This window comes from Fusarium musae, chromosome 4 (genome assembly GCF_019915245.1).
Source record: "Fusarium musae strain F31 chromosome 4, whole genome shotgun sequence".
NCBI lineage: Eukaryota > Fungi > Ascomycota > Sordariomycetes > Hypocreales > Nectriaceae > Fusarium > Fusarium musae.
Genome location: NC_058390.1, coordinates 1,008,029 through 1,027,568, shown reverse-complemented (window position 1 = coordinate 1,027,568; position 19,540 = coordinate 1,008,029). Strand labels below are relative to the sequence as shown.

General features: G+C 49.2%; 6 protein-coding genes across 6 annotated transcripts; 2 read left to right on the top strand and 4 right to left on the bottom strand.

Annotated features, from left to right (window-relative positions):
- Positions 1 to 341: 341 nt before the first annotated feature.
- Positions 342 to 1,982, bottom strand: J7337_005270 (uncharacterized protein; the record flags this gene model as incomplete). The annotated part of the gene is made up of 1 exon (XM_044822952.1): positions 342 to 1,982. The coding sequence occupies one exon, from the start codon at positions 1,980 to 1,982 to the stop codon at positions 342 to 344; it is 1,641 nt and encodes a 546-aa protein (XP_044681443.1).
- Positions 1,983 to 2,920: 938 nt separating this feature from the next.
- J7337_005269 (uncharacterized protein) lies at positions 2,921 to 3,202 on the bottom strand (the record flags this gene model as incomplete). The annotated part of the gene is made up of 2 exons (XM_044822951.1): positions 2,921 to 2,942; positions 2,994 to 3,202. The coding sequence occupies 2 exons, from the start codon at positions 3,200 to 3,202 to the stop codon at positions 2,921 to 2,923; spliced, it is 231 nt and encodes a 76-aa protein (XP_044681442.1).
- Positions 3,203 to 3,697: 495 nt separating this feature from the next.
- Positions 3,698 to 4,838, bottom strand: J7337_005268 (uncharacterized protein; the record flags this gene model as incomplete). The annotated part of the gene is made up of 2 exons (XM_044822950.1): positions 3,698 to 4,372; positions 4,431 to 4,838. The coding sequence occupies 2 exons, from the start codon at positions 4,836 to 4,838 to the stop codon at positions 3,698 to 3,700; spliced, it is 1,083 nt and encodes a 360-aa protein (XP_044681441.1).
- A 5,821-nt stretch (positions 4,839 to 10,659) lies between these two features.
- J7337_005267 (uncharacterized protein) lies at positions 10,660 to 12,198 on the bottom strand (the record flags this gene model as incomplete). Its single annotated transcript, XM_044822949.1, has 3 exons — positions 10,660 to 10,743; positions 10,796 to 11,833; positions 11,890 to 12,198. The coding sequence occupies 3 exons, from the start codon at positions 12,196 to 12,198 to the stop codon at positions 10,660 to 10,662; spliced, it is 1,431 nt and encodes a 476-aa protein (XP_044681440.1).
- Positions 12,199 to 12,797: 599 nt separating this feature from the next.
- On the top strand, positions 12,798 to 16,029 carry J7337_005266 (uncharacterized protein; the record flags this gene model as incomplete). The annotated part of the gene is made up of 2 exons (XM_044822948.1): positions 12,798 to 12,860; positions 12,910 to 16,029. 2 exons carry the CDS (start codon positions 12,798 to 12,800, stop codon positions 16,027 to 16,029), a joined length of 3,183 nt encoding a protein of 1,060 aa, XP_044681439.1.
- A 1,449-nt stretch (positions 16,030 to 17,478) lies between these two features.
- J7337_005265 (uncharacterized protein) lies at positions 17,479 to 18,963 on the top strand (the record flags this gene model as incomplete). Its single annotated transcript, XM_044822947.1, has 4 exons — positions 17,479 to 17,670; positions 17,718 to 17,845; positions 17,894 to 18,341; positions 18,394 to 18,963. 4 exons carry the CDS (start codon positions 17,479 to 17,481, stop codon positions 18,961 to 18,963), a joined length of 1,338 nt encoding a protein of 445 aa, XP_044681438.1.
- Positions 18,964 to 19,540: the final 577 nt, after the last annotated feature.

Sequence of the window (19,540 nt, the reverse complement as noted above, 5' to 3'; positions counted from 1 at the left end):
TACCCAGGCTACTGCATATCACTGCATATATCACATTTCTCGGTCAAGAGTTACATGCGGCTACCATATCTCTTTGTAACATTGCAATGTATTGCAGAGCCTGACAAGCCCCTCTGCCTGTATCTTTTCTCAGTAGGTATGGACCTCTTCCCTGTGATATGCCCAAATTGTACTCTATGTATCAACGCCCCTCATCTCTCAAGAGCCTTGTCGTTCAAACGCCAACCCAGACATATATCGTACAGAACATCCAACCGCTTCGCTTATTAAAAAAAATGCTTGCGTGCTAACCCGAACCTCAAAAAGCATAGAAACGAACCACCTCTATCTCACTGAGGCACCTACGACATTTTGGCGCCCATCTCTTCCATGCCGTACTCATCCCACTCGTCATCACCTCCGAGTTTTCTGCCTATCCAGATACCAATGGCTGTTATGAGGCTGCCTACTAGGAACCAGCCCTCAAACCAACCATCCACAAATGCGGGACTCAAGGCACCTCGCAACACACTCCCAACTGCCGAGCCCAAGGCAGACGGCAATTGACTGCGGAGGAGAAGTGAAGCTGAGATGACATAGGTCGCAGCAATCTGTCCGACGACCAGCGCCAGATTCGCTTGTGCTTGACGGAGCAGCCCTGGGGTCCATTTAGCAAACAGGTGGAACGTCTGGACCACACTGTTGGCACTGGCGAGGAGAATGACACCGCTGAGGGCAAAGCTGATAAGGCGTGCCCATGCTAATTGATCCAACTTGGGATCCCAATGGCGCGCAAGGATACTAAGAAAGCGGTTGATGGGATCCGTGTTGGCGAAACTTGATGTGGGTGAATATGCTCGGCGAATAGTTGTGATTGTAGTTGCGCCAATGCGATACACACAGTACAGGCTGAAGAGTTGCGAGGGAATGAGAAGAATACGTCCAATGGATGTTGAAGCGCGAACTGTGGCAGCCCGGTGGCTCTTGAGGAGAGAAACTCCTGAAGCCAGGTTGGCTTCCATCGTCTCGAGACCAGCAATTTCCAGGCGCAGCGATCGCATCTCTGCCTCATCGCCAGTTGGACCACGTAGAGAACCCATGACTTTGCCAACAAGGCCACTACCCTTTGCAGAGGCTCCAACATGAGGACCAGATGTCTTGCGTTCGAGATATTGCAAGCGATGGCGCTTGGTGAGAAGCATTTCGTTGGCAGTATCCAGCCCAGCTTGCTTCCTCGCTACATCAGCATCTGAAACAGGTCGTTTGCGGCGGGTTGTAAGATCCATGAATGCCTGCCACGGTGAGGAAACAGCAGCGAAGCCAGACAGTAGAGCCATAAGTGAAATACCAACAACACCAATGCGTTCCAAGCATCCGCGCGTCAGCATCTCGGACAGGCTTCCACTCGCAATGCTCGTCCTGCGCATCGCGCCCTCGGGAACAGCCTGGCCAACGGACCAGAAGGCGAACAACCATCCCATAAACAGAGAAATTTGTAATCCCCAAGCGAATCGAGGAAGTTTTCCCTTGGCAGTCCTCTGAAAACTCCATCCAGCACTCGAAACAACCGATCGACACTCCAGCCAAGGTACCAACACGACCAGCAAGAACAGCAAGCTTGGCACCGTTATTCTCAAAGCCAAATTTCTCGAGTCGGCGTTAACAACCTCGATGATTTCGTCCATGATCAGCGCGCCCAACGTAGCGGCCAATCCCACAGTAAGACCAAACGTCCAGGCTGCGCCGCGCCGTCTCCAGCTCTTGGCACCATGTTCAGCGTGCACTTGTCGCAGACACGCTGGTGCATGTGTAGGTAGAACGTGATCTTCGCCGTCGCGAGACTCGGCATCGCTGCTCAGGCGGGGAAAGACATGTCGAACGACGAGGATTGATGTCGAGATGCAGATGAGGAGGAACGGGAGGGCGGCGATGCACGAGGTGAGCGTGACAGGGCGGGGTTGGATTTCGCAGGCGTCTTCGCCGCAGCGAGTAAAGGGCCACATTCTTTGAATTCTAAATTCAGATTCAAATTTAAGTCTATATCGTTATCGAAGCAGTATGAGTCGTGGTGATGATCATCGATGTTTGGCACGGGGCCAGGGGAGTAATATCGTTCGTTCTTTGTCTAACTCGTATGTATGCTCGCAGTTCTTAGGAATGTCAGAGTCCCCTAGCGTTGGGTAGTTATTTCAGTCGGGGTTTGGCGGCGGCGCAGTAAATCCTCCCTTGAGTTTGTATCATTAGAGGAGGGAGGGGAGACTCGGTATCAAACTGAAATAGACTGAAACGTTGCCAGTAACTCAAGTTTATCCCTTGAGCCCCTCGTAGTAAAGTGCCGTGCCGTTGCGACAACTCGTATCAAATAGTTAAGAGATGCCGCGCAACGTCACTTCTAGGGTCCTTTCGCTTTTCCCTTGACAACTTAGGCAATCAATCAATTAGAAAGGTACAGTTGCTTTCAGCCGTTGTAAGTTGAGAATTGTTTGCTAGACTCGACATTTGGAATTAGCCCCTGTGTCTAGAACCTGAGAAATGGTGGCTTACGTCGTCGCACTCGTTTCCCTGCAACTTGGGTCGGTCGCACGTAGACTACAGTGACGTATTGATGCCTCAGGTTACACATCCTTGTGCCTGATCAAGGGTCCTTGCATGATGATGACATTGGCATGGGACAGACCTGCATTACCTACCTTACATTAGACGCACGCACGCACATACATGCATATCTAATAAATCTACTGCACATTTGAATCACCGACCTCGGCGCACGGCCATGATCCCAAAATTCATACGAATTTCAACCCTATTGTGTAGACTATCAGATAGCTAATAACAAGAACTGACCCCAGTCTGTCGCTGTGTAATATCATTTCGAGACGCTATTGAAATCTACAAGAACCACAGAATAATCATCAATGCCTCATCTTGTCAGACCGTAAGCCTAGCGTCGACACATGCATGCCCTGCAGCAACTTGTGAAGCAACTTTTGAAGCCACTGGCCCACAATGAATACCTGCTGGGACGAGGCCTCGCGTCTGCCTCATTAGGTGGTTCATTATCATTCTCTTCGCTGTCGTTATTGTTGCTACTAGCACCGTCACCACTACCATCGCCCTCACCATCGCCATTACCAACGCCATTACTATCGCCATCGCCATCACCATCGTTGCCATTATCTTGGACCTCTTCTCGAGGTCGCGAGGCATTCGACAATATAGACATCTCGATAGATGGGGTTCCGACAAGGGTACCTGATCCTTGGTCTCCCGCAGACGACGTACGAATCTGGCGACCTGAAGGTACCTGCAGAGTCTTCGAAACGGCATCCGGCCTTTCGGAGGTTGGACTAGAAGGTCCTCCTTTGTCCTCGACTTTTGAATTGCTGGGAACTTTGGGCTCCCTGTGTTCGATCCGAGAATCTATCGAAGCCCCGTGCTTTTGGGGCGCTGTTTCCTACCAAGCTCCACGCGATAAGTGAGCCCCTGTATCGGAGCCGGCCATGCGCTTTTGTAAATCATCCTGATGTTGCAGTTCGGTCGTGTCGCCCTCTTCTTCCAGAGATGAGAGGCCTCCTTTTGCTTCTAAATCTGGCTGAGCAACTTGAGGAAGCTGGTTATTCTCCTGAAAGGATTTGTCGTGGCTTCCGGCAACTTCATCTCCCGTGCTATTCTTATCATTGATATCTTCTGTTCCTTGTTTCTGCTTGCCCTTGATCTTCTATGATGTGGCTTTCAAGGCTGAGGGGGTATCATCTTCTTCATCGAGTTCCTCGTCCACCTTCATCTTGAACGCTGCTGCTTCACCGACCTCCATCTTATGCAGTTGATCCATCTTCTGCCTGTCCAAGAGTTGTTGCCCGCTCGCAACTTCGAACTCTCCAGAGTCGTCGTCGTCATCATCATCGTCATCGCTCTCAGCGGCGACACTGACATCGTCTTTGACAACTCTCTGGTTCTCCGACGACTCATTGACAGGGCCCGCAGTAGCAGTAGGGTCGGGGGATCTGCGACTCGATATCTGGCTATGGTTGAGGGGCTTAATCGTAGGATCGAAAGATGCAGGCAGTCCCAAAGCACGTGCGACTTGGTGCGCTTCTTCATCGGGCGAGTTGTGGACCTCAAGCTCATAAGTGCTACTTGCCTCACTATCGGCCTCATGTTTCCCGGCATTTGCGGCCAACATGCTCACGTAGGTCTGTCGGGCAGAGTCATTGGCACGTTTGGCCTTCTTCTTAATGCGTTTCTCGGTAGGTCGAACCACAACCACTGGGACAGGTGAATATTGGAGACAGTATTTGGAAAATGAGTTGCGGGTGTTGACCAGGCCTTGAAGACCACCAAGGGTGCGTCCTCTAGTTCCCACAATGAGCATTGCAGGCTGGTACATTTGGATCTGTCATTTTGTCAGCGCCGGAACTTGGCAAAGGAGGTGTTTTTTTCTGTTCACGTACTAGGTGTTGAAAAGTCGTGTGCAACTTGCCCACGGCATATTCAAGGACAATGTTGATGGCTCTGTTATTGCCATTCCTAGCAACGATTCCCTTCATAACCGAGTCTGCATCGTCCCTGTACTGCTTGTCCGTAAGGCGCAGTTCTTTTTCGACTACTCGCACGCAAACAACGTCGTCGCCATCATCAACCAGTTCGTCGAGCAGCCACTGCAACGCATAATCGGAGTAGGTATGCTCGTCAACCCCAACCATGAAACATCGCGACCTACGCCTAGCCTGGTAACCCTTATGTCGAACATTGAGCGTAAATGAGATAGCATTATTCTTGGTCGGTTCGCCGGCTGTAACATTGTCAAATGCGACATGCTTGTTGAATCTATCGGGCAGGGTCTCGGTTAGCGTCGCCATTGTCGTGAAAATACCAAAAAATAGAGACGGAGAACAGTAACGATGATTTTGAGAGGTAATTGTAGGATGCGCGGGGAAGTGATAATGGGGAGAAATGTTAAGAAGTGTCAATGACGACTATGTCGACGGCAAGAGGAGAGTTCTGCGGGAATTTGGGGGCTGACGACTTGTCAGTGGCTGTGATGAAGGATGATGGATGGCCTGACGATCCAGACCAATCGAGCAGGTAACCATAGGCGAAGAGCATTTCCCCACGTCTAATGGAAGCTCTGTCGCAAACGGCGGGGTAACCATAATTGATAGTGGGAGGCCAGTGGTGGAGTCGAAAGGGTATTGTGAGGAATGGTCCAGCCAAGCGACCCAGTTCCACCCAAAGCCCGGGCAGATTCCATCAATACGCCTCTGCATTGAGTTGTCTTCATGAGTGGGTGTTTAAACAGGCGATGCCACTACCGCAAAGCTCGTATCCGACCTAGATGGAAATGGCGGACCCATGTGGACCGAATTAATGATTTTGATGGTGACACAGTCCATGCGAGATGTTGCTTGGCATGGCATCACATAGGTTTTCCAGCCGGACCAATTTGAACCCATTTTCGCTGATGTTGGTGTGCAGTACGTAGAATGAAATCCGTTGGTGAAATAAGGATTCTTCCAAAACAAAAACAAGAAATTCCAGTTTGTACCACGGCAATCCGCATGGATGTTTTTGGCAGTTTACATATTGCCGTACCGTGTGTCAGGTTTGGTCAGGCCGATATACGGTTGCAAGTGCGATCCAGTATTGGGTTGAGGATATTGGTATTTGATCACAGCAAAAACTTGTGCAACGGGAAGGGAAAAGGATAAAGAGAGTTGCTAAATACCTTGAGTGGTTCGGCGAGCTCGCACGGATGCGACTGTTGCTCATCTGTTGAGGATTTCCTTGGGGAAGTTGAGGGTTTGTCATTCTACGAAAAGAGACAGAGCCGGTGGAAGATTTCCTTTGGATCGACGAGTCCTGGCCTGGTGCTGGGTTTTGGTTGCTTTCACAGCTTGAGCTGCGTCGAGGATCTTGTGCGAAGGATATGCTTGACTTCCGAGCAGATGAATCGTCACCGTCGCTGGCCCGGACACTAGTATTGGACCCATCGACTGTGTTGGAATCTGGGAAGTAATCGGTCTTTGCGTCTTCTGATGCTGAGTTCTTGGGAGGGTTTACTGTTCTGGGAGAGACATCGGAGTCGGAACGCTGGGGCGGGTTTGGGTGAATCGTTGCGGTTGTGGCCATGTCGCCTGCGATACTGCGTCACAAAAGACGCGATCTGGTGGCAATTCGAGTTCAACTTGTCGTTCGCGCCGGGCCGATATGTTCAATAATGATTGTGTATGTCTGGGAACGAATGTGTGTAAGAGCTAACGATGATCAAGCGTATCGATCGATGGTAAAGCTCGATGGGATAAAATGGATGGATGATGATGAAAAGCCCAGGACAAAAGAGCTTGTTTTGTAAGGGGTCTCTGGTTGATGAGAAAGGAAAGAAAGCTTGAGCTTGCACGAGTTGAGCTTCAGTCAAGCAAGTGTCTTGGTAGTTCCTCCCCAAGGGTATGCGTATTGCCAAGATGCAACTGCCGCCAAGACGGAGAGGCTAACCAGTTAGTTGATAGGTAAGCTTGGCTTGGCTTTTGATTTAGGGAAACACCAAATCACAAGGAGGAGGGAGTGGCCGCGGCTGAAGGTAGCGTGGGGCTTAGGAGAGTCAAGTTTGTGACGTTGAATGACGCGGTTCCGAAGTCAAGAAAGGAAGATGGGAGCTCAAGTTGAGATACAGATGCGGGCGCAAGTTGAGACGCGGACCTTGGCTAAGATGCAGCGCCGAGGTCGATCAGATCTGGCGGAGATGGTAGTAGGTAGAAAGCGTGGAGAAGGACCTCTACAATTAATTCATCAATAGGCCGAACCAGAGTGGCTGTGAATATAGAAGAAAGGTAAATCGTCGTAATAACAGAGATGAAAGTTGGTGGTGGCTGTGGTGTTGTAGCCCGGGCCTTTCTGAGGAAGCGGAGCTGATAGTGGCCGCAGATTACGAAAGGCAGTGGAGGCCAGCGAATAGTTAAATAAAACGCACAGAGCAAAGACTCTTGATCTTTGTAAGAGGGTCGAGTGAGTAAAGTCAGAAGACGGTGTGGGCGTTTGCGTTTTGTTTGCAATCAGTTTTGTGGTGAAAGAGATGAAGCCACAATCAAGGCATAGGTCAGCCGAGATTCAGCCCAAAACAATAAGATTTTAAGGTTATTGCCAGGGAACGACAAGACCACGTTTTCAGATCTTGGGTTCTAGGTTTGGAAGAGATGAAGACCAAAGGCGGATGGGTGGGAGAATGGGAGGTCTAGGCATCCGTAGTCTCACTATTGTTTCCTTAGGCAGAGAGAGATGGATGTCATGATACAGTTAGCGAGGAGGTCGGTAGCTGGATAATATGGGCTTGGTCACATTAAACGAGGGAGACAACGTGAGGAGGAGGCCAAAGAGGATGGATGGGATGGATTGGGGGACGGTGCCGAACGGATCGGCCCTTGGACCACGTCAGGACTGACTGGGTGTAGGCCCGAAAAGGTCTGGGAGGTTTGAAATTAAACTGGGCATCAACGTCAACAGAAGTGATGTACGTATTATTATTATTATCCGCCGAGATTTGAATTTATGATATACTACAGAAGCTGTGTGAGAACGTGCGTTGCAAAACATGACCAAGGGTTAGAATGGCGTGAATCTGCAGAGATCGCCAACAGCTAATAAAAAGAGACTTGAGGTGAAAACAAGGTTGATGATAGCGAAAGTGCAAATCGTACAGCTGACGTAAATACGCCAAAGTACTGTAAGCCGTTGCAGTGCCGCTCTCCAGTGATTGGATGGATTATTGTGTGTCGGGTGTGACAACAACTGCAGGCCAAGACACAGCTCGATTTGCATGCGAGAAAGCATGTGTTGACTGGGCTGAACCATTGGCTGACCAGGATGAACTACGGGCAGGGTCTCTATCATTTCTGCAACACAGACACAGAGATAACAGAGAGAGACCAGAGGCCTCTTGAATTTATCCAGAGAAGAAGAGGAAATGAACAACACGCGAGCAGGGAGATTGGCCACAAGCCCACTCACACTGATGCTGGCCCCAGGCTGGCCAGGCCACCAGGCCAGGTAAGCAAAGCAGCACAACACAGCTCGACACAACGCTATTATGATCCCTGAGAGTTTTTGATCACATGGAAACTCTTTCAACACTCCTTTGATGCCACTCCAGCAAGTAGGACAGCTTACCGGCGAATAGATATCCACTTAATAAGGGGCGCTTAGTTCGGCCGCCTTCCCCTCACTAATGCCACCTTGTTTGCTTGGGCAGCCAAAAACACACAATGATCTTCTCGTTGTGAAGTGAAGCTCGAGATAGGTAGGTAACTAGACGACAATAGAAGGCAGCACAGATTTCAGGTAAAGTGTCAATGTCTTGGCCCCGGCAACAATGTCCCGAGTGTGACTCCCACAGGTGACCGCCAAGAGCACAGGCGTATCACGTAGGTAGGTAGCAAACTGTATTTGTGCTATGATATGTACCATGGCGGCGTCGGAACCGGTTCTTTGGGCACGATTCGGTACAAGAAGCCCTTCTCTGATCCCGCTCCCCCCCGGGCGGAGTCATCTCACGCTCGGGCTTCAGTGGAGAGAGGCACGCTAATGGTGGGGCCGAGCCGACTCAGGACAGAGCCTCTGCAGATGAATTTGCTAGATCCATCATACCTCCCATACGATGAGCCGAATCAGCTTTAACGGCACTAACCAAACGCTTTTTACTATGGATCAATACCAAGAATTTCTCACTAGGCGGACAACAGACAGTCAGACAGTTATGCAGGGAACCTCAAGCGAGGAACAGTCAGCTCGTCACTCGTCTTGCCTTCGTGCAACTCTTCACCGCATCGTTTCGTTGCACCAGATTAATTATTGAGCCACTACCAAGCACAGCGTATCAGCCAGTGAATTTCCTTATCGAGGCCACATGAGTATCCCCTGTTCTTTCAGCTGTCAAAGCCAAATAATCCATCAGCCCTGCCATTATCCGACAGAGCATGACAATGGAAGTGCACCTTGCGGATACCAGCCAGTGCCTCTCCACACTAGGGCTACCAAAGAACCGGAATTTCGGAAGCTCTCCTGCGCACCATCATGGTGACATGGTCTGACTCGACCACGTATACATATGTCGTTAAAGACGGCGGTGAAGCTATCTTCATCAGCCACGAGAACACAATGTCTCATTGCTTTTGCCCGCTGAGCTAACCTAGGCTCTGGGAATCACGAGCCAACACACTGAGTGGCACAGACTCGGGAACACAAATGCCGGTATACATCTTGATTCCTGAACCTCTCCATGCTTCATCCAGCGAGCATATATGTACGCGCAAAAACATTGTAGGCTTCATCAGGCAGACTGGTGAGTGTTTTCATCAGTGCTAACAACATTTCATAGGACTTCCTGCAAGGTCTTGCACTATACGATGGAAAGCTTGGTTGGCATTTCTTGGTATCCCAAAGCAAAACAGAATCCCGACATGCGGCTAATAAGTATCCACGAAAACTGAAAGTCGTATACTAGTTAGTTCGGCAAGCCTGCAATCGCCAACACACCAGACCTCAGAGAAAATACTTGAAGGACTGTCCTTGTCGCAGCAGAATCTTGGACATTTTCTCTGGTTCATGCCGCGCTAATCGATTATGCCGCTTATTCAACAGTCCTCATCAATCAAAGTGAGCCTCCTTCTGTCCGATACTAACTAGCTGCCGACTGAACCCTACGCCGGGAGTCAAGTCTTTCGTATAGCTTTTACCTAGTATCATGGCATGAGCTACACTTTATACAGTGAACCAGTTCAGCCAAGGATCACGAAAAATATGTTAGTCAAGGTATTCTTCGAACAGACTGGAAACAAAATGTTGATTGTTTTGACATATCATTCTAAGTGGCACGAGCTTGCTATGGAATTACATAGAAGCATTGGCTTTCCCAAAATATCCCAGTGTCGTATTGAATATAGAGACTTTTTGGTGATAAGGCATCATAGAGTGATCTAAGTGGCTAGATCAAGGTACACAAAACCCAACATCAATGCTGTGTCTAACTTGAGAAGCTGTAACTCAAGCCCCAAGAAACAGAGGGTTTTCTGTGACTATTCGTCAAGGGTAGTGAGTAGCTTGATCAGATTTTCAGGCTTTGTAACCCGTTACTCAATTTCGTCTTGGACCATCATATGATCTTCGCACTATTAGGGTTCCTCAGCCCATTTCAAGACCAGATCCTAACAGATAAACCCTAAATATTATTTCCGTGTTATGGTTGGTACGCTTGTCAAAATTGTTCTCAGTTATACGGGGAACTCAATGTAATTGTGACTGTGAAGCCTTCACAAGAACTGGTTTCTGACATAATTCATATGCTAATATAGACTTTAGGATCATGATATTTGATTAAACGACTTTTGATTCCTTTTATTCTTCATAGCCTTTTCACAGGCTCTCGTACCTCTAGGAGGAAGTGCCATATCTCTGCCGCACATACAGCTAAACTCGAGAAATTCTCAAGCTCTTGCACGAGCATCACCAACTCCGAGACGCCTTTGCCATGCCATGCATCCTATCAAGTCGGCCTGCATAACCCCAGGTATTCTCCTGACCCTGGGTCGTTTGGAGGATTCAGCCATAGCGCTCTATGCGCTTGTTTCGGGCTTGAATCTGAGACCCCGTAAAATGTGAGAAAAACGACCAGTCAGTTCTCTCTATAGCACCTCAGTTATAGGTACGGGACAGGTTTCGGAGATACCAGTCCACAAGCTTTCGTCCCACCTTAGCCTCGGAGATGTGGATAAGGTCCTGGAGGATTGTTAATTTATGTTGAGATACTGGATTGGGTCATAAAACTTACGCCTTGGAGAGCATAGTCAAGGTCACTAACGTTGACGAGCTCACCCTCAAGCAGACCCTGGTCCTGCCATCGCAGTTGCTTGGTTCGCTGCTTGGTAACCAGGAGCCATGATCGAAGCTCCTCGGGCTTCACCTCAAGGAAACCAGCGAGCTTGTTAAGATCCATGGTGGTGTAGAGGCGGAGGTAAGACTTAATGGTAGGGCTCCACATGTTGGTCTTGACCTCGTCCATGAAGACGGCGAGGTGGTGCTCAACAGGGTCGATGTTGGCTTCGGGGTTCTCAAAGTCCGGGGGAACGGGGGAGATGAACTTGGGGCACGCTGCGCGGAAGAGCTCCTCAAAGATGGGGAGGGACTCGGGACCACCGCGCTGGAGCTTGAGGAGCTGGTCGCCATACTTCTCACGGAGGGCGCTGTGGATGGTGTCGTCCAGACGAGTGGGCTGGAAAGCGACGCAGATGGCAATAAGAGCGTACATCTGCTCGTTCTTCTTAGTGATAGAGTCGTACTGGGCGCTCTTCTGGAAGTTCTTGGTCCTCGAGACGTAGATGAGGATGTGACTGAACATGCGGATGGCATCGGCGTAGCGGTGCTGCATCATGTAGGAGAAACCCACGTAGTAGTAGGTGGTGAAGTGAGCAGCCATGACGCGGGCGAACATGGCCTTCTTGTTGAGCTCGATATCATCGAGGGTCTTGAGAGCCAGGCTGAAATCTCCGAGGAGACAGTGGACTCGGAGAAGACCAATAATGGAGAAGTAACCCAACATCTTGTAGAGGTTCTTTGAGCCATATTCACCGGCAACGGCCAAGGGATCCTCGTTACGCTTCATGGCTGCGAGCTGCTCGGTGATCTGGGATCGCTGTATAAGGGAGTACAGGACGTTGAGAACACTGTAGCAGCCCCAGGTGTTGGGGTTCTCGCGGAGAGCCTGGCGCTCCTCCTCATTGGTTGTTTGCCGGGCAATTCGCATACGGTACGAGGAGAAAGAGTTGAACTGGTAAATGAACTCATCGATAACATCCCAAGCCCAGTAGTACTGTAGAAAACTTTATTAGCCCTGTCCAACTCAACATCTAACTTGGTGAGACCAACAGAAGGGGGCTCAAGATCGACGGGGCCCTCGGAGTTCAAGATAAAGTGAAACAAGCTGCAGTAAGCATCGTAGCTCTGGAACTTGGCCTCAAGAGGCGCCTGGAAATCGAGGGGCTGAGCGGCTTGGACAAGTCGGGCCTGGATATCGTCGGTCTGCGCGGTGAGGTTCAAAGAAGTGGTGCGGCTGAGATCATCACCATCTTCATACTGAACTTGCTCCTTGTACTCGGCCACCAGAGCCTCCTCCTCAACATCGCTGTCGTCATCGATGGCACGGGCCGGAGCCACGCCGTTTTGGTAAGTAGCCATCGTGTCTTGTAGAGTCGAGTCGCGCGTCGGTCTCGCTCGTCTCGTCTCGTCGTCGCGGTGAGGGGGGAAATTTTAGGAGCGATGCGATTTTTTGTGTTAGGGCTTCAATGGATTTGCGCGGGGTCAATGCTTAGTCATTCAGATTTAGTGGGGTGCTTCAGCTTGTGAGCTTGAGAATTCAGCCTTTCAAGGTGTAGCAGCTTTTGCTGGACAAAAAGACTTGCCTTGGTTTTTTGGGTGTCTCAGGCTCTTTGCGTGTAGTATGTATGAGTCATTCTTAGTCGATTAGCAGATATACTGAGCCAAAAGTGCCTGATGAAGTCTAAAATTTGCTGACCATCGTTGCAGTTAAGGATTAGATTAGTCACACTGCCTATATGAGTAACGGCCAGGCAAAGTATCACTCAAACACCTACTGACAAAGATCGATATAAGTTTGGGTTTGGAAGATCGAAATTGGAGTCTCTAGAGCTACGGTCTCGCTGGTCCAGCAGATTCCTTCTCCCCATATTTAGAAATTTTACTTGACATTCGAGACATCTTCTATCTTGAACCCCACTATCACGTCAACCTACCCTACTCAAATCACTGTCGTCATAATGCCTGTCGTCACTCCAGATAAGCTGGCAAGTCTGCAAAGACTGTCCAGTGATATTCGAAATGTCAGTACAATCTCATGGAATAGAGATCATATAGTCTAACGTCTTACAGATTTGCATTTTGGCCCACGTTGACCATGGCAAAACTTCACTTACGGACGCTCTGCTTGCCACAAATGGCATCATCTCACCAAAGCTGGCGGGCAAGATCCGATATCTTGACTCTAGACCTGATGAACAGACCCGAGGAATCACAATGGAGTCTTCAGCTATCTCACTCTACTTCGCTATGCGTCGGAAAGCAGCCCCCGACGCTGAGCCCGAGGACAAGGAGTACCTTGTCAACTTGATCGATTCACCTGGTCATATCGATTTCAGCTCAGAAGTCTCAACAGCCTCAAGACTGTGTGATGGAGCTGTTGTTCTTGTTGATGCTGTTGAGGGAGTCTGCAGTCAAACGGTGACTGTTCTTCGCCAAACATGGACAGAGAAGCTAAAGCCCTTGCTCGTCATTAACAAGATCGATCGACTTGTGACAGAACTCAAAATGACACCGGGAGAAGCATATATCCACTTGAATAAGCTCTTAGAGCAGGTGAACGCTGTGCTAGGAAGTTTCTTTCAGGGCGAGCGTATGGAAGAGGACCTCAACTGGAGAGAAAGAATGGAGGAGCGAGTCAATGCTGCCACAGCAGCCAAGGAATCAGCAATTGCCGATCAAGTCAGCGATACGGGCGAGGTACAATTCGAGGAGAGAGATGACGAAGATATTTACTTTGCTCCCGAGAAGAACAACGTTATTTTCAGCAGCGCTATTGATGGGTGGGCCTTCACTTGCCGACAATTCGCTGCCATGTACGAGAAGAAGCTGGGCATTAAGCGCGGAATCATGGAAAAGGTTCTTTGGGGCAACTTCTACCTGGATCCCAAGACGAAGAAGATCTTGGGCCCTAAGCATCTTAAGGGGAGGAATCTGAAGCCTTTATTTGTGCAATTGGTGCTGGAGCCAGTATGGACTGTCTACCAAGCTACAGTGGGAGGTGACAACGGGCAGGGTGATCGAGATCTACTGGAAAAGGTCACCAAGTCCCTTGGAATCAAGATCACCCCTCACATGCTCAAGTCGCGAGACCAGAAGCTTCTTATGACGACAATTTTCGCAAACTGGCTTCCCTTGTCAACAGCACTGCTGGTATCCGTCATTGAATCTCTGCCTTCGCCCCCGACCGCTCAGGCTGCACGACTACCCGAGCTGATCGAAGAATCTCCAGGATCCGAGCACATTGACCAGGCTATCAAGGACGCCATGGTTTCTTTCAAACATGAAAAGTCTGACCCCGTGGTTGCCTACGTCAGTAAAATGGTTTCTATTCCTGAGAGTGAACTTCCCGAGAACAAGAGACGTGCCGGAACCCAGATGAGTGGCGAAGAGGCTCGAGAGCTCGCACGCAAGAAGCGAGCTGAAGCCGCTCGAGCCCAGGCTGCGGCTGGCGAGAACGGTATTGACAGCATGGCGGACTCGATGGATGCCATCAACCTTGATGATTACGCCCCTGAGCTGGAAGAGAAGAAGGTTGATCCTGAGCACCTTATCGGCTTCGCTCGTGTTTACTCGGGAACACTTTCAGTTGGTGACAAACTCTACGTTATTCCTCCAAAATGGTCACCGGCTGAGCCAAACGCCGATCCTGAGCCTCAAGAGGTCACTGTTACTGCGCTCTACATGCTCATGGGTCGAAACCTCGAGGCTCTCGATTCAGTCCCTGCTGGCTGTGTCTTTGGCATTGGTGGTCTGGAGGGCAAGATTCTCAAATCCGGTACCTTGTGCAGTCGTCGCGACGGAGCCGTCAACCTCGCGGGTGTCACCATGCTGGGCAAGCCTATCGTTCGTGTTGCACTGGAACCTGTGAACCCCGCCGATCTTGACAAGATGATTCATGGCCTCAAGCTTCTGGTTCAGAGCGATCCTTGTGCTGAGTATGAGCTTCTAGGCAGTGGTGAACATGTGTTGTTGACTGCAGGTGAGCTGCATCTTGAGCGATGCTTGACTGATCTCAAGGAGCGATTTGCTCTGTGCGATATTCAACCGGGTGCTCCTATTGTTCCATACCGCGAGACAATTGTCCGAGCCGAAGAGATGCGACCACCCGCGAACAAGGACCTTGGCCGTGGCGCGGTTGTAGCTACAACAAGCTCAAAGCAAGTAACTCTCTCGCTACGTGTGCAGCCAATCCCCGAAAATGTAACAGACTTTTTGGTTAAGAATGGCGATGCTGTCAAGCGAGTCTACGACCGTGGGGCTAAGAAAGATGATGAGGGCGAAGAAATCGTGGCTGAAGCTGATATTGCAGCTGGAAGCACCCTGTCCGTTGAAGACTTTAAGAAGCAACTTAAGGAGAAGCTTGAAAGTGGAAAGGGCAGAGATGTCTGGAAAGACTCTATTGATAAGATTGTGGCCTTCGGACCTCGACGTACTGGACCAAACCTACTTATTGATGCTACTGCAGATGGTATCTTCTCCAAGGCTTTTTCTGCTGAAAAGACTGTCGAGACTGCACCTCGTGCTGATGAGTCTCTTCACCCTAGCCATCTTACCGACAAGATCTCATACGCCTTCCAACTTGCTACGGCTCAGGGTCCTCTGTGCAGTGAGCCACTTCAGGGCGTTGCAGTCTTTATTGAGGATGTTACACTGAACCTTGCCGAAGACGACTCCTCTGCACGCGACAAACTTGGTCGTCTCACTGGTGAGATCATCAGAACCTTCCAATCATCTCTTCGCGCAGGTTTCATGGACTGGTCTCCCCGCCTCATGCTTGCCATGTACAGTGTCGAGATTCAAGCATCTACAGAAGTCCTCGGCCGTGTATACGATGTTCTTACCCGTCGCCGTGGTCGTGTCAACGCCGAACTCATGAAAGAAGGCACACCATTCTTCACAATTCAAGCACTGGTTCCTGTAGCTGAGAGTTTCGGATTTGCCGATGAGATGCGTAAGCGTACCAGTGGGGCGGCCCAGCCACAGCTGATCTTCGCTGGCTTCGAGATTCTGGATGAAGATCCTTTCTGGGTACCTTTCACAGAAGACGATCTAGAGGATCTTGGTGAGTTGGCTGACAAGGAGAACGTGGCGAAGCGATATATGGATGGAGTGAGGAGAAAGAAGGGATTGCTTGTTGAAGGAAGAAATGTTGCTACAGACGCAGAGAAGCAAAAGACACTGAAGAGGTAGATATGTTTGAGAAGCAATAAAATTATGCATGTTATGATATAGGCTGTCGTGGCAGGGTGGTTGTAGTGTGCATGCGTTCATCGGCCGCAGTGTAATATGGATTCTCCCGCATTGCATAGAGATCAGATGAATCTGTTACAGGCACAACTTCATGGTTTTTCTTGACAGATGTAAATTTCGAAATAGGTATCATGGGAGAGTTATGGATAGTACGCCTACAACGCATAAGCTATGGAGCTTCTTTTTCCCATAACGACTCGGGCGAGTAGACCGGAGAAACTCCTATTGGTAAAGCCCTAGAGCTTCAAAACTGTTTTAGCCAAGTACTGGCTTGGATAGTTCTTGTGGGCCAAGTTGTGATACTTCCATGGTATTCTGTGACATTCGCCTCATGGACACAACGCTGAAAATCGTTCTCTCCTACTCCTCCCTCTCTACTTCTCTATTCCTTTCTTATACGTATAGAAGTAGTCGATCGAGATCTTCTATTCGACTTCTCCTCTATTCTCATCGAGAATCATGATGACTTGCATTTATATCGTCATCTACTTCGCCAGAATCGTCGAAAGTACATCAGGCAGTCGACAGTCTGCAAGTTCCAAGGTTTTCTCATGCAGGCCTCTGTAGGACTTCATCCACATAGTCATAGAACCCAACCTTCCTTTGGACTCCGTACCTTATTTAACCAACTATGATCTCCCTCCTGCTTTATGTTTAAGACAGACCAGCCCATTCCTGTGTTGTGCGTACACGTTGTACACGTTTTGTAAGTCTCACCACGAGATCGGATCTGTTCCCCTCACATCAACTGACGAGTGGCGGAGCTGAGCTTCCCTCATCCGATATGAGGTCTCTATGCAGAGTACCTGATTTGCCAATACGAGCTGAAACTTGGCGAGAGCGGCGGCTGAGTCTCTCTTCTCCACTACCCTCAGATCAAACGGTGACATGTCAACTGCGAAAAGACAGACTATCACATTCTGACCCCTGACGGTCTTAACCCTTGCTCCCACACATTCGGCACTTTCTCCACGATTTCGGCAGCTAACGAATACCCGGGCGTCCCCGGTGGATTAACGTTGCTTTTTTGTCTCTGCCACGAAACACGACGGCCCGTTCGACTTTTCCTCGTTTGGTTTGAGTCCATCTGCAGAGACCGAGTTTTTCTTTTTTGCAAAAAATGATCTGGTAGGTCTTGACTTTTCCGTTGAGGGATGTGAGGGATGTGAGGGATGAAGAGGCTGGACTCAGAAACATGGAGCAGTTTTACGTGGAGTATTGGAGATGGACCCTAAAAGAAGTAAAAATTAAGGACTAGATTGTCTAGACGCACAAATTCGCCGCTGGCTTCAGATCAGATTTTTCTGATAATCTTATATCACGGGTTTCCTCCCCGAGGGGCTGGCTCTCGTTGCTCTGCTACAGATGCAAGCTGCAGTTCAACTCATCATGGATCCCCAGACGTCGATTGAAGAAAGTGCTGCAGCAACAACGGAGGTCAACCTCAAGACCTTCAACATAGAGGCCTTCACACTACTTGGCATTGCGTTGCTTGTCACCGTGTTGAGGTCGTGTGTGCGGATCAGGACTGTGGGATGCAGGAACCTCTGGGCAGATGACTATCTCGTCATTTTGGCTGCTGTAGGTGACGAACATCTGGTGTGGATGTATTATGCTAACATAGTCAGGGTATTTACGCCATAGAAACAGGACTCGCATACTCGGTCGGGAATATCGCTCAAGGGCTGGCCAACAACTCGATGACCGAAGAGCAACGGGCCTCTTTACAACCAGAAGATCATGAATATCAGCTTCGGTAGGCCAATAACTCTATACATCTGGTTACTCATGCTAATCCTTACAGTATCATTGGCTCGAAGATCCAAATCGCCTTATGGGCAACTTACTCATCCCTCCTCTGGATCCTCAAAGGAGCCATGTGCACTTTCTACTATCGACTTACAAAAGACCTTCAAAGCCACCGAGTTCGAGTCATCATCGGCTTTGGCTTCATAATTTCTTCTTTTGTTGTTGTACAAATGAACCTTCTTCTCAGTTGTCGCCCATTCGACCACTGGTGGCAGATCTTCCCTGATCCCGGAGCCTTCTGCCATGCTGCCATTTCACCTGCTTTGATATGGACTTGTCTCGCTTTCAACTTGGCAACTGACTTTTACCTCATCATGATCCCTATGCCCATGCTTTGGAAGGCTGCTATGCCTTGGCCTCAAAAGGCCGGACTCATTGCTTTGTTCAGCTGTGGGTTGTTTGTCACCATGGCTGCTATCCTTCGAGTCGTGCTGCTTGTGTCTGTAAGTATATCTCAACCCATAAGTCACACTACATGCATCTAACATCAATAAGGATCCAATCAATGGCCCTCAACTCGCAGCTTCTTGGGCGGTTCGCGAGACCTTTGTCGCTATCATGACAACAAACATCCCCATGCTATTCCCTACGTTTAAGAAATGGGCTGTTCCCATTGTCGAAAGAGCTGGTTCCTCCCTGAGCGTGCACAGAACTCCATCTAAAACTATCGTGGGTTCCAGATTCTCCGGAGCTCTGTCTCTAGGCAGTTTGAGGCGACAGAGCCGAGTGTCATCTCGCATTACATGCGTTAGCCCCATGTCGCCCACTGCCAGTGAGACTGAAGCACACATGAACTCAATTGGTCTCATTTATACTACTCCCGGCTCAAGCATCAAGAAGCCGAAGGCTTCCAAGATAAGACACAAGATCGCGGCCATACGTCTCTCGCGCATCGATACCTCAGCCCCAACTGATCCAGACCACGGATATGGTCGACTGAGCACGAGAAGTGACAGTTCCGTTGTTTCCTGGTCGGAAACTTTGGTGAACTCGCCTCAATCTGAGGGAACAGAGTCTTTGCTCTATGCCCGTGTTCACCACGACGGATACAGCAAGCACGTTTAACGCCTTTGTCGCGAACATTCATAATGCCTTTGTCTCCTGACACGAAACTTATGACAAAGATGATCACATTTTCGATTAACCTACATGACTCATGATTCTACGTTAATTACCTAAATTAGAAAAAAGCTCATAGATTTGTTTCTGGGTTGGTTATGATATTTCATTGCTTCAGTGGTTATGAGTTCAATATGAGGAGCTTTGGAGGCTCTCGGTGCGTGTGTTTGCATGCAGACTACCACGACTCCGAGTTTCATTCACTTCAACCATTAGAAACACTTAGATACTGTACTTATTACTTAAATATTACTTTGCTCATTACTTATGAAAGGCCATGGTTGAAGTATTACCCTCGGTGTTACTCCATCAGAGCAACTACCAAAACCTGCAACATACCCTCAAGGGCTTCAGAGCTTAACACAATGGGCCTTTGTTGTTTTTTTGAAGCTTATGTTCTTTCCTCTGAGTGCCGTTCTCTTCATTTAGGGGCCTGAGTTCAGTAAAAGAATGGTCGTCAGAGAGTCATCTTTGTTTGAAGTGAATGGGCTCTTTCAAAGACAGTGAACAATGTAGCAAAGCA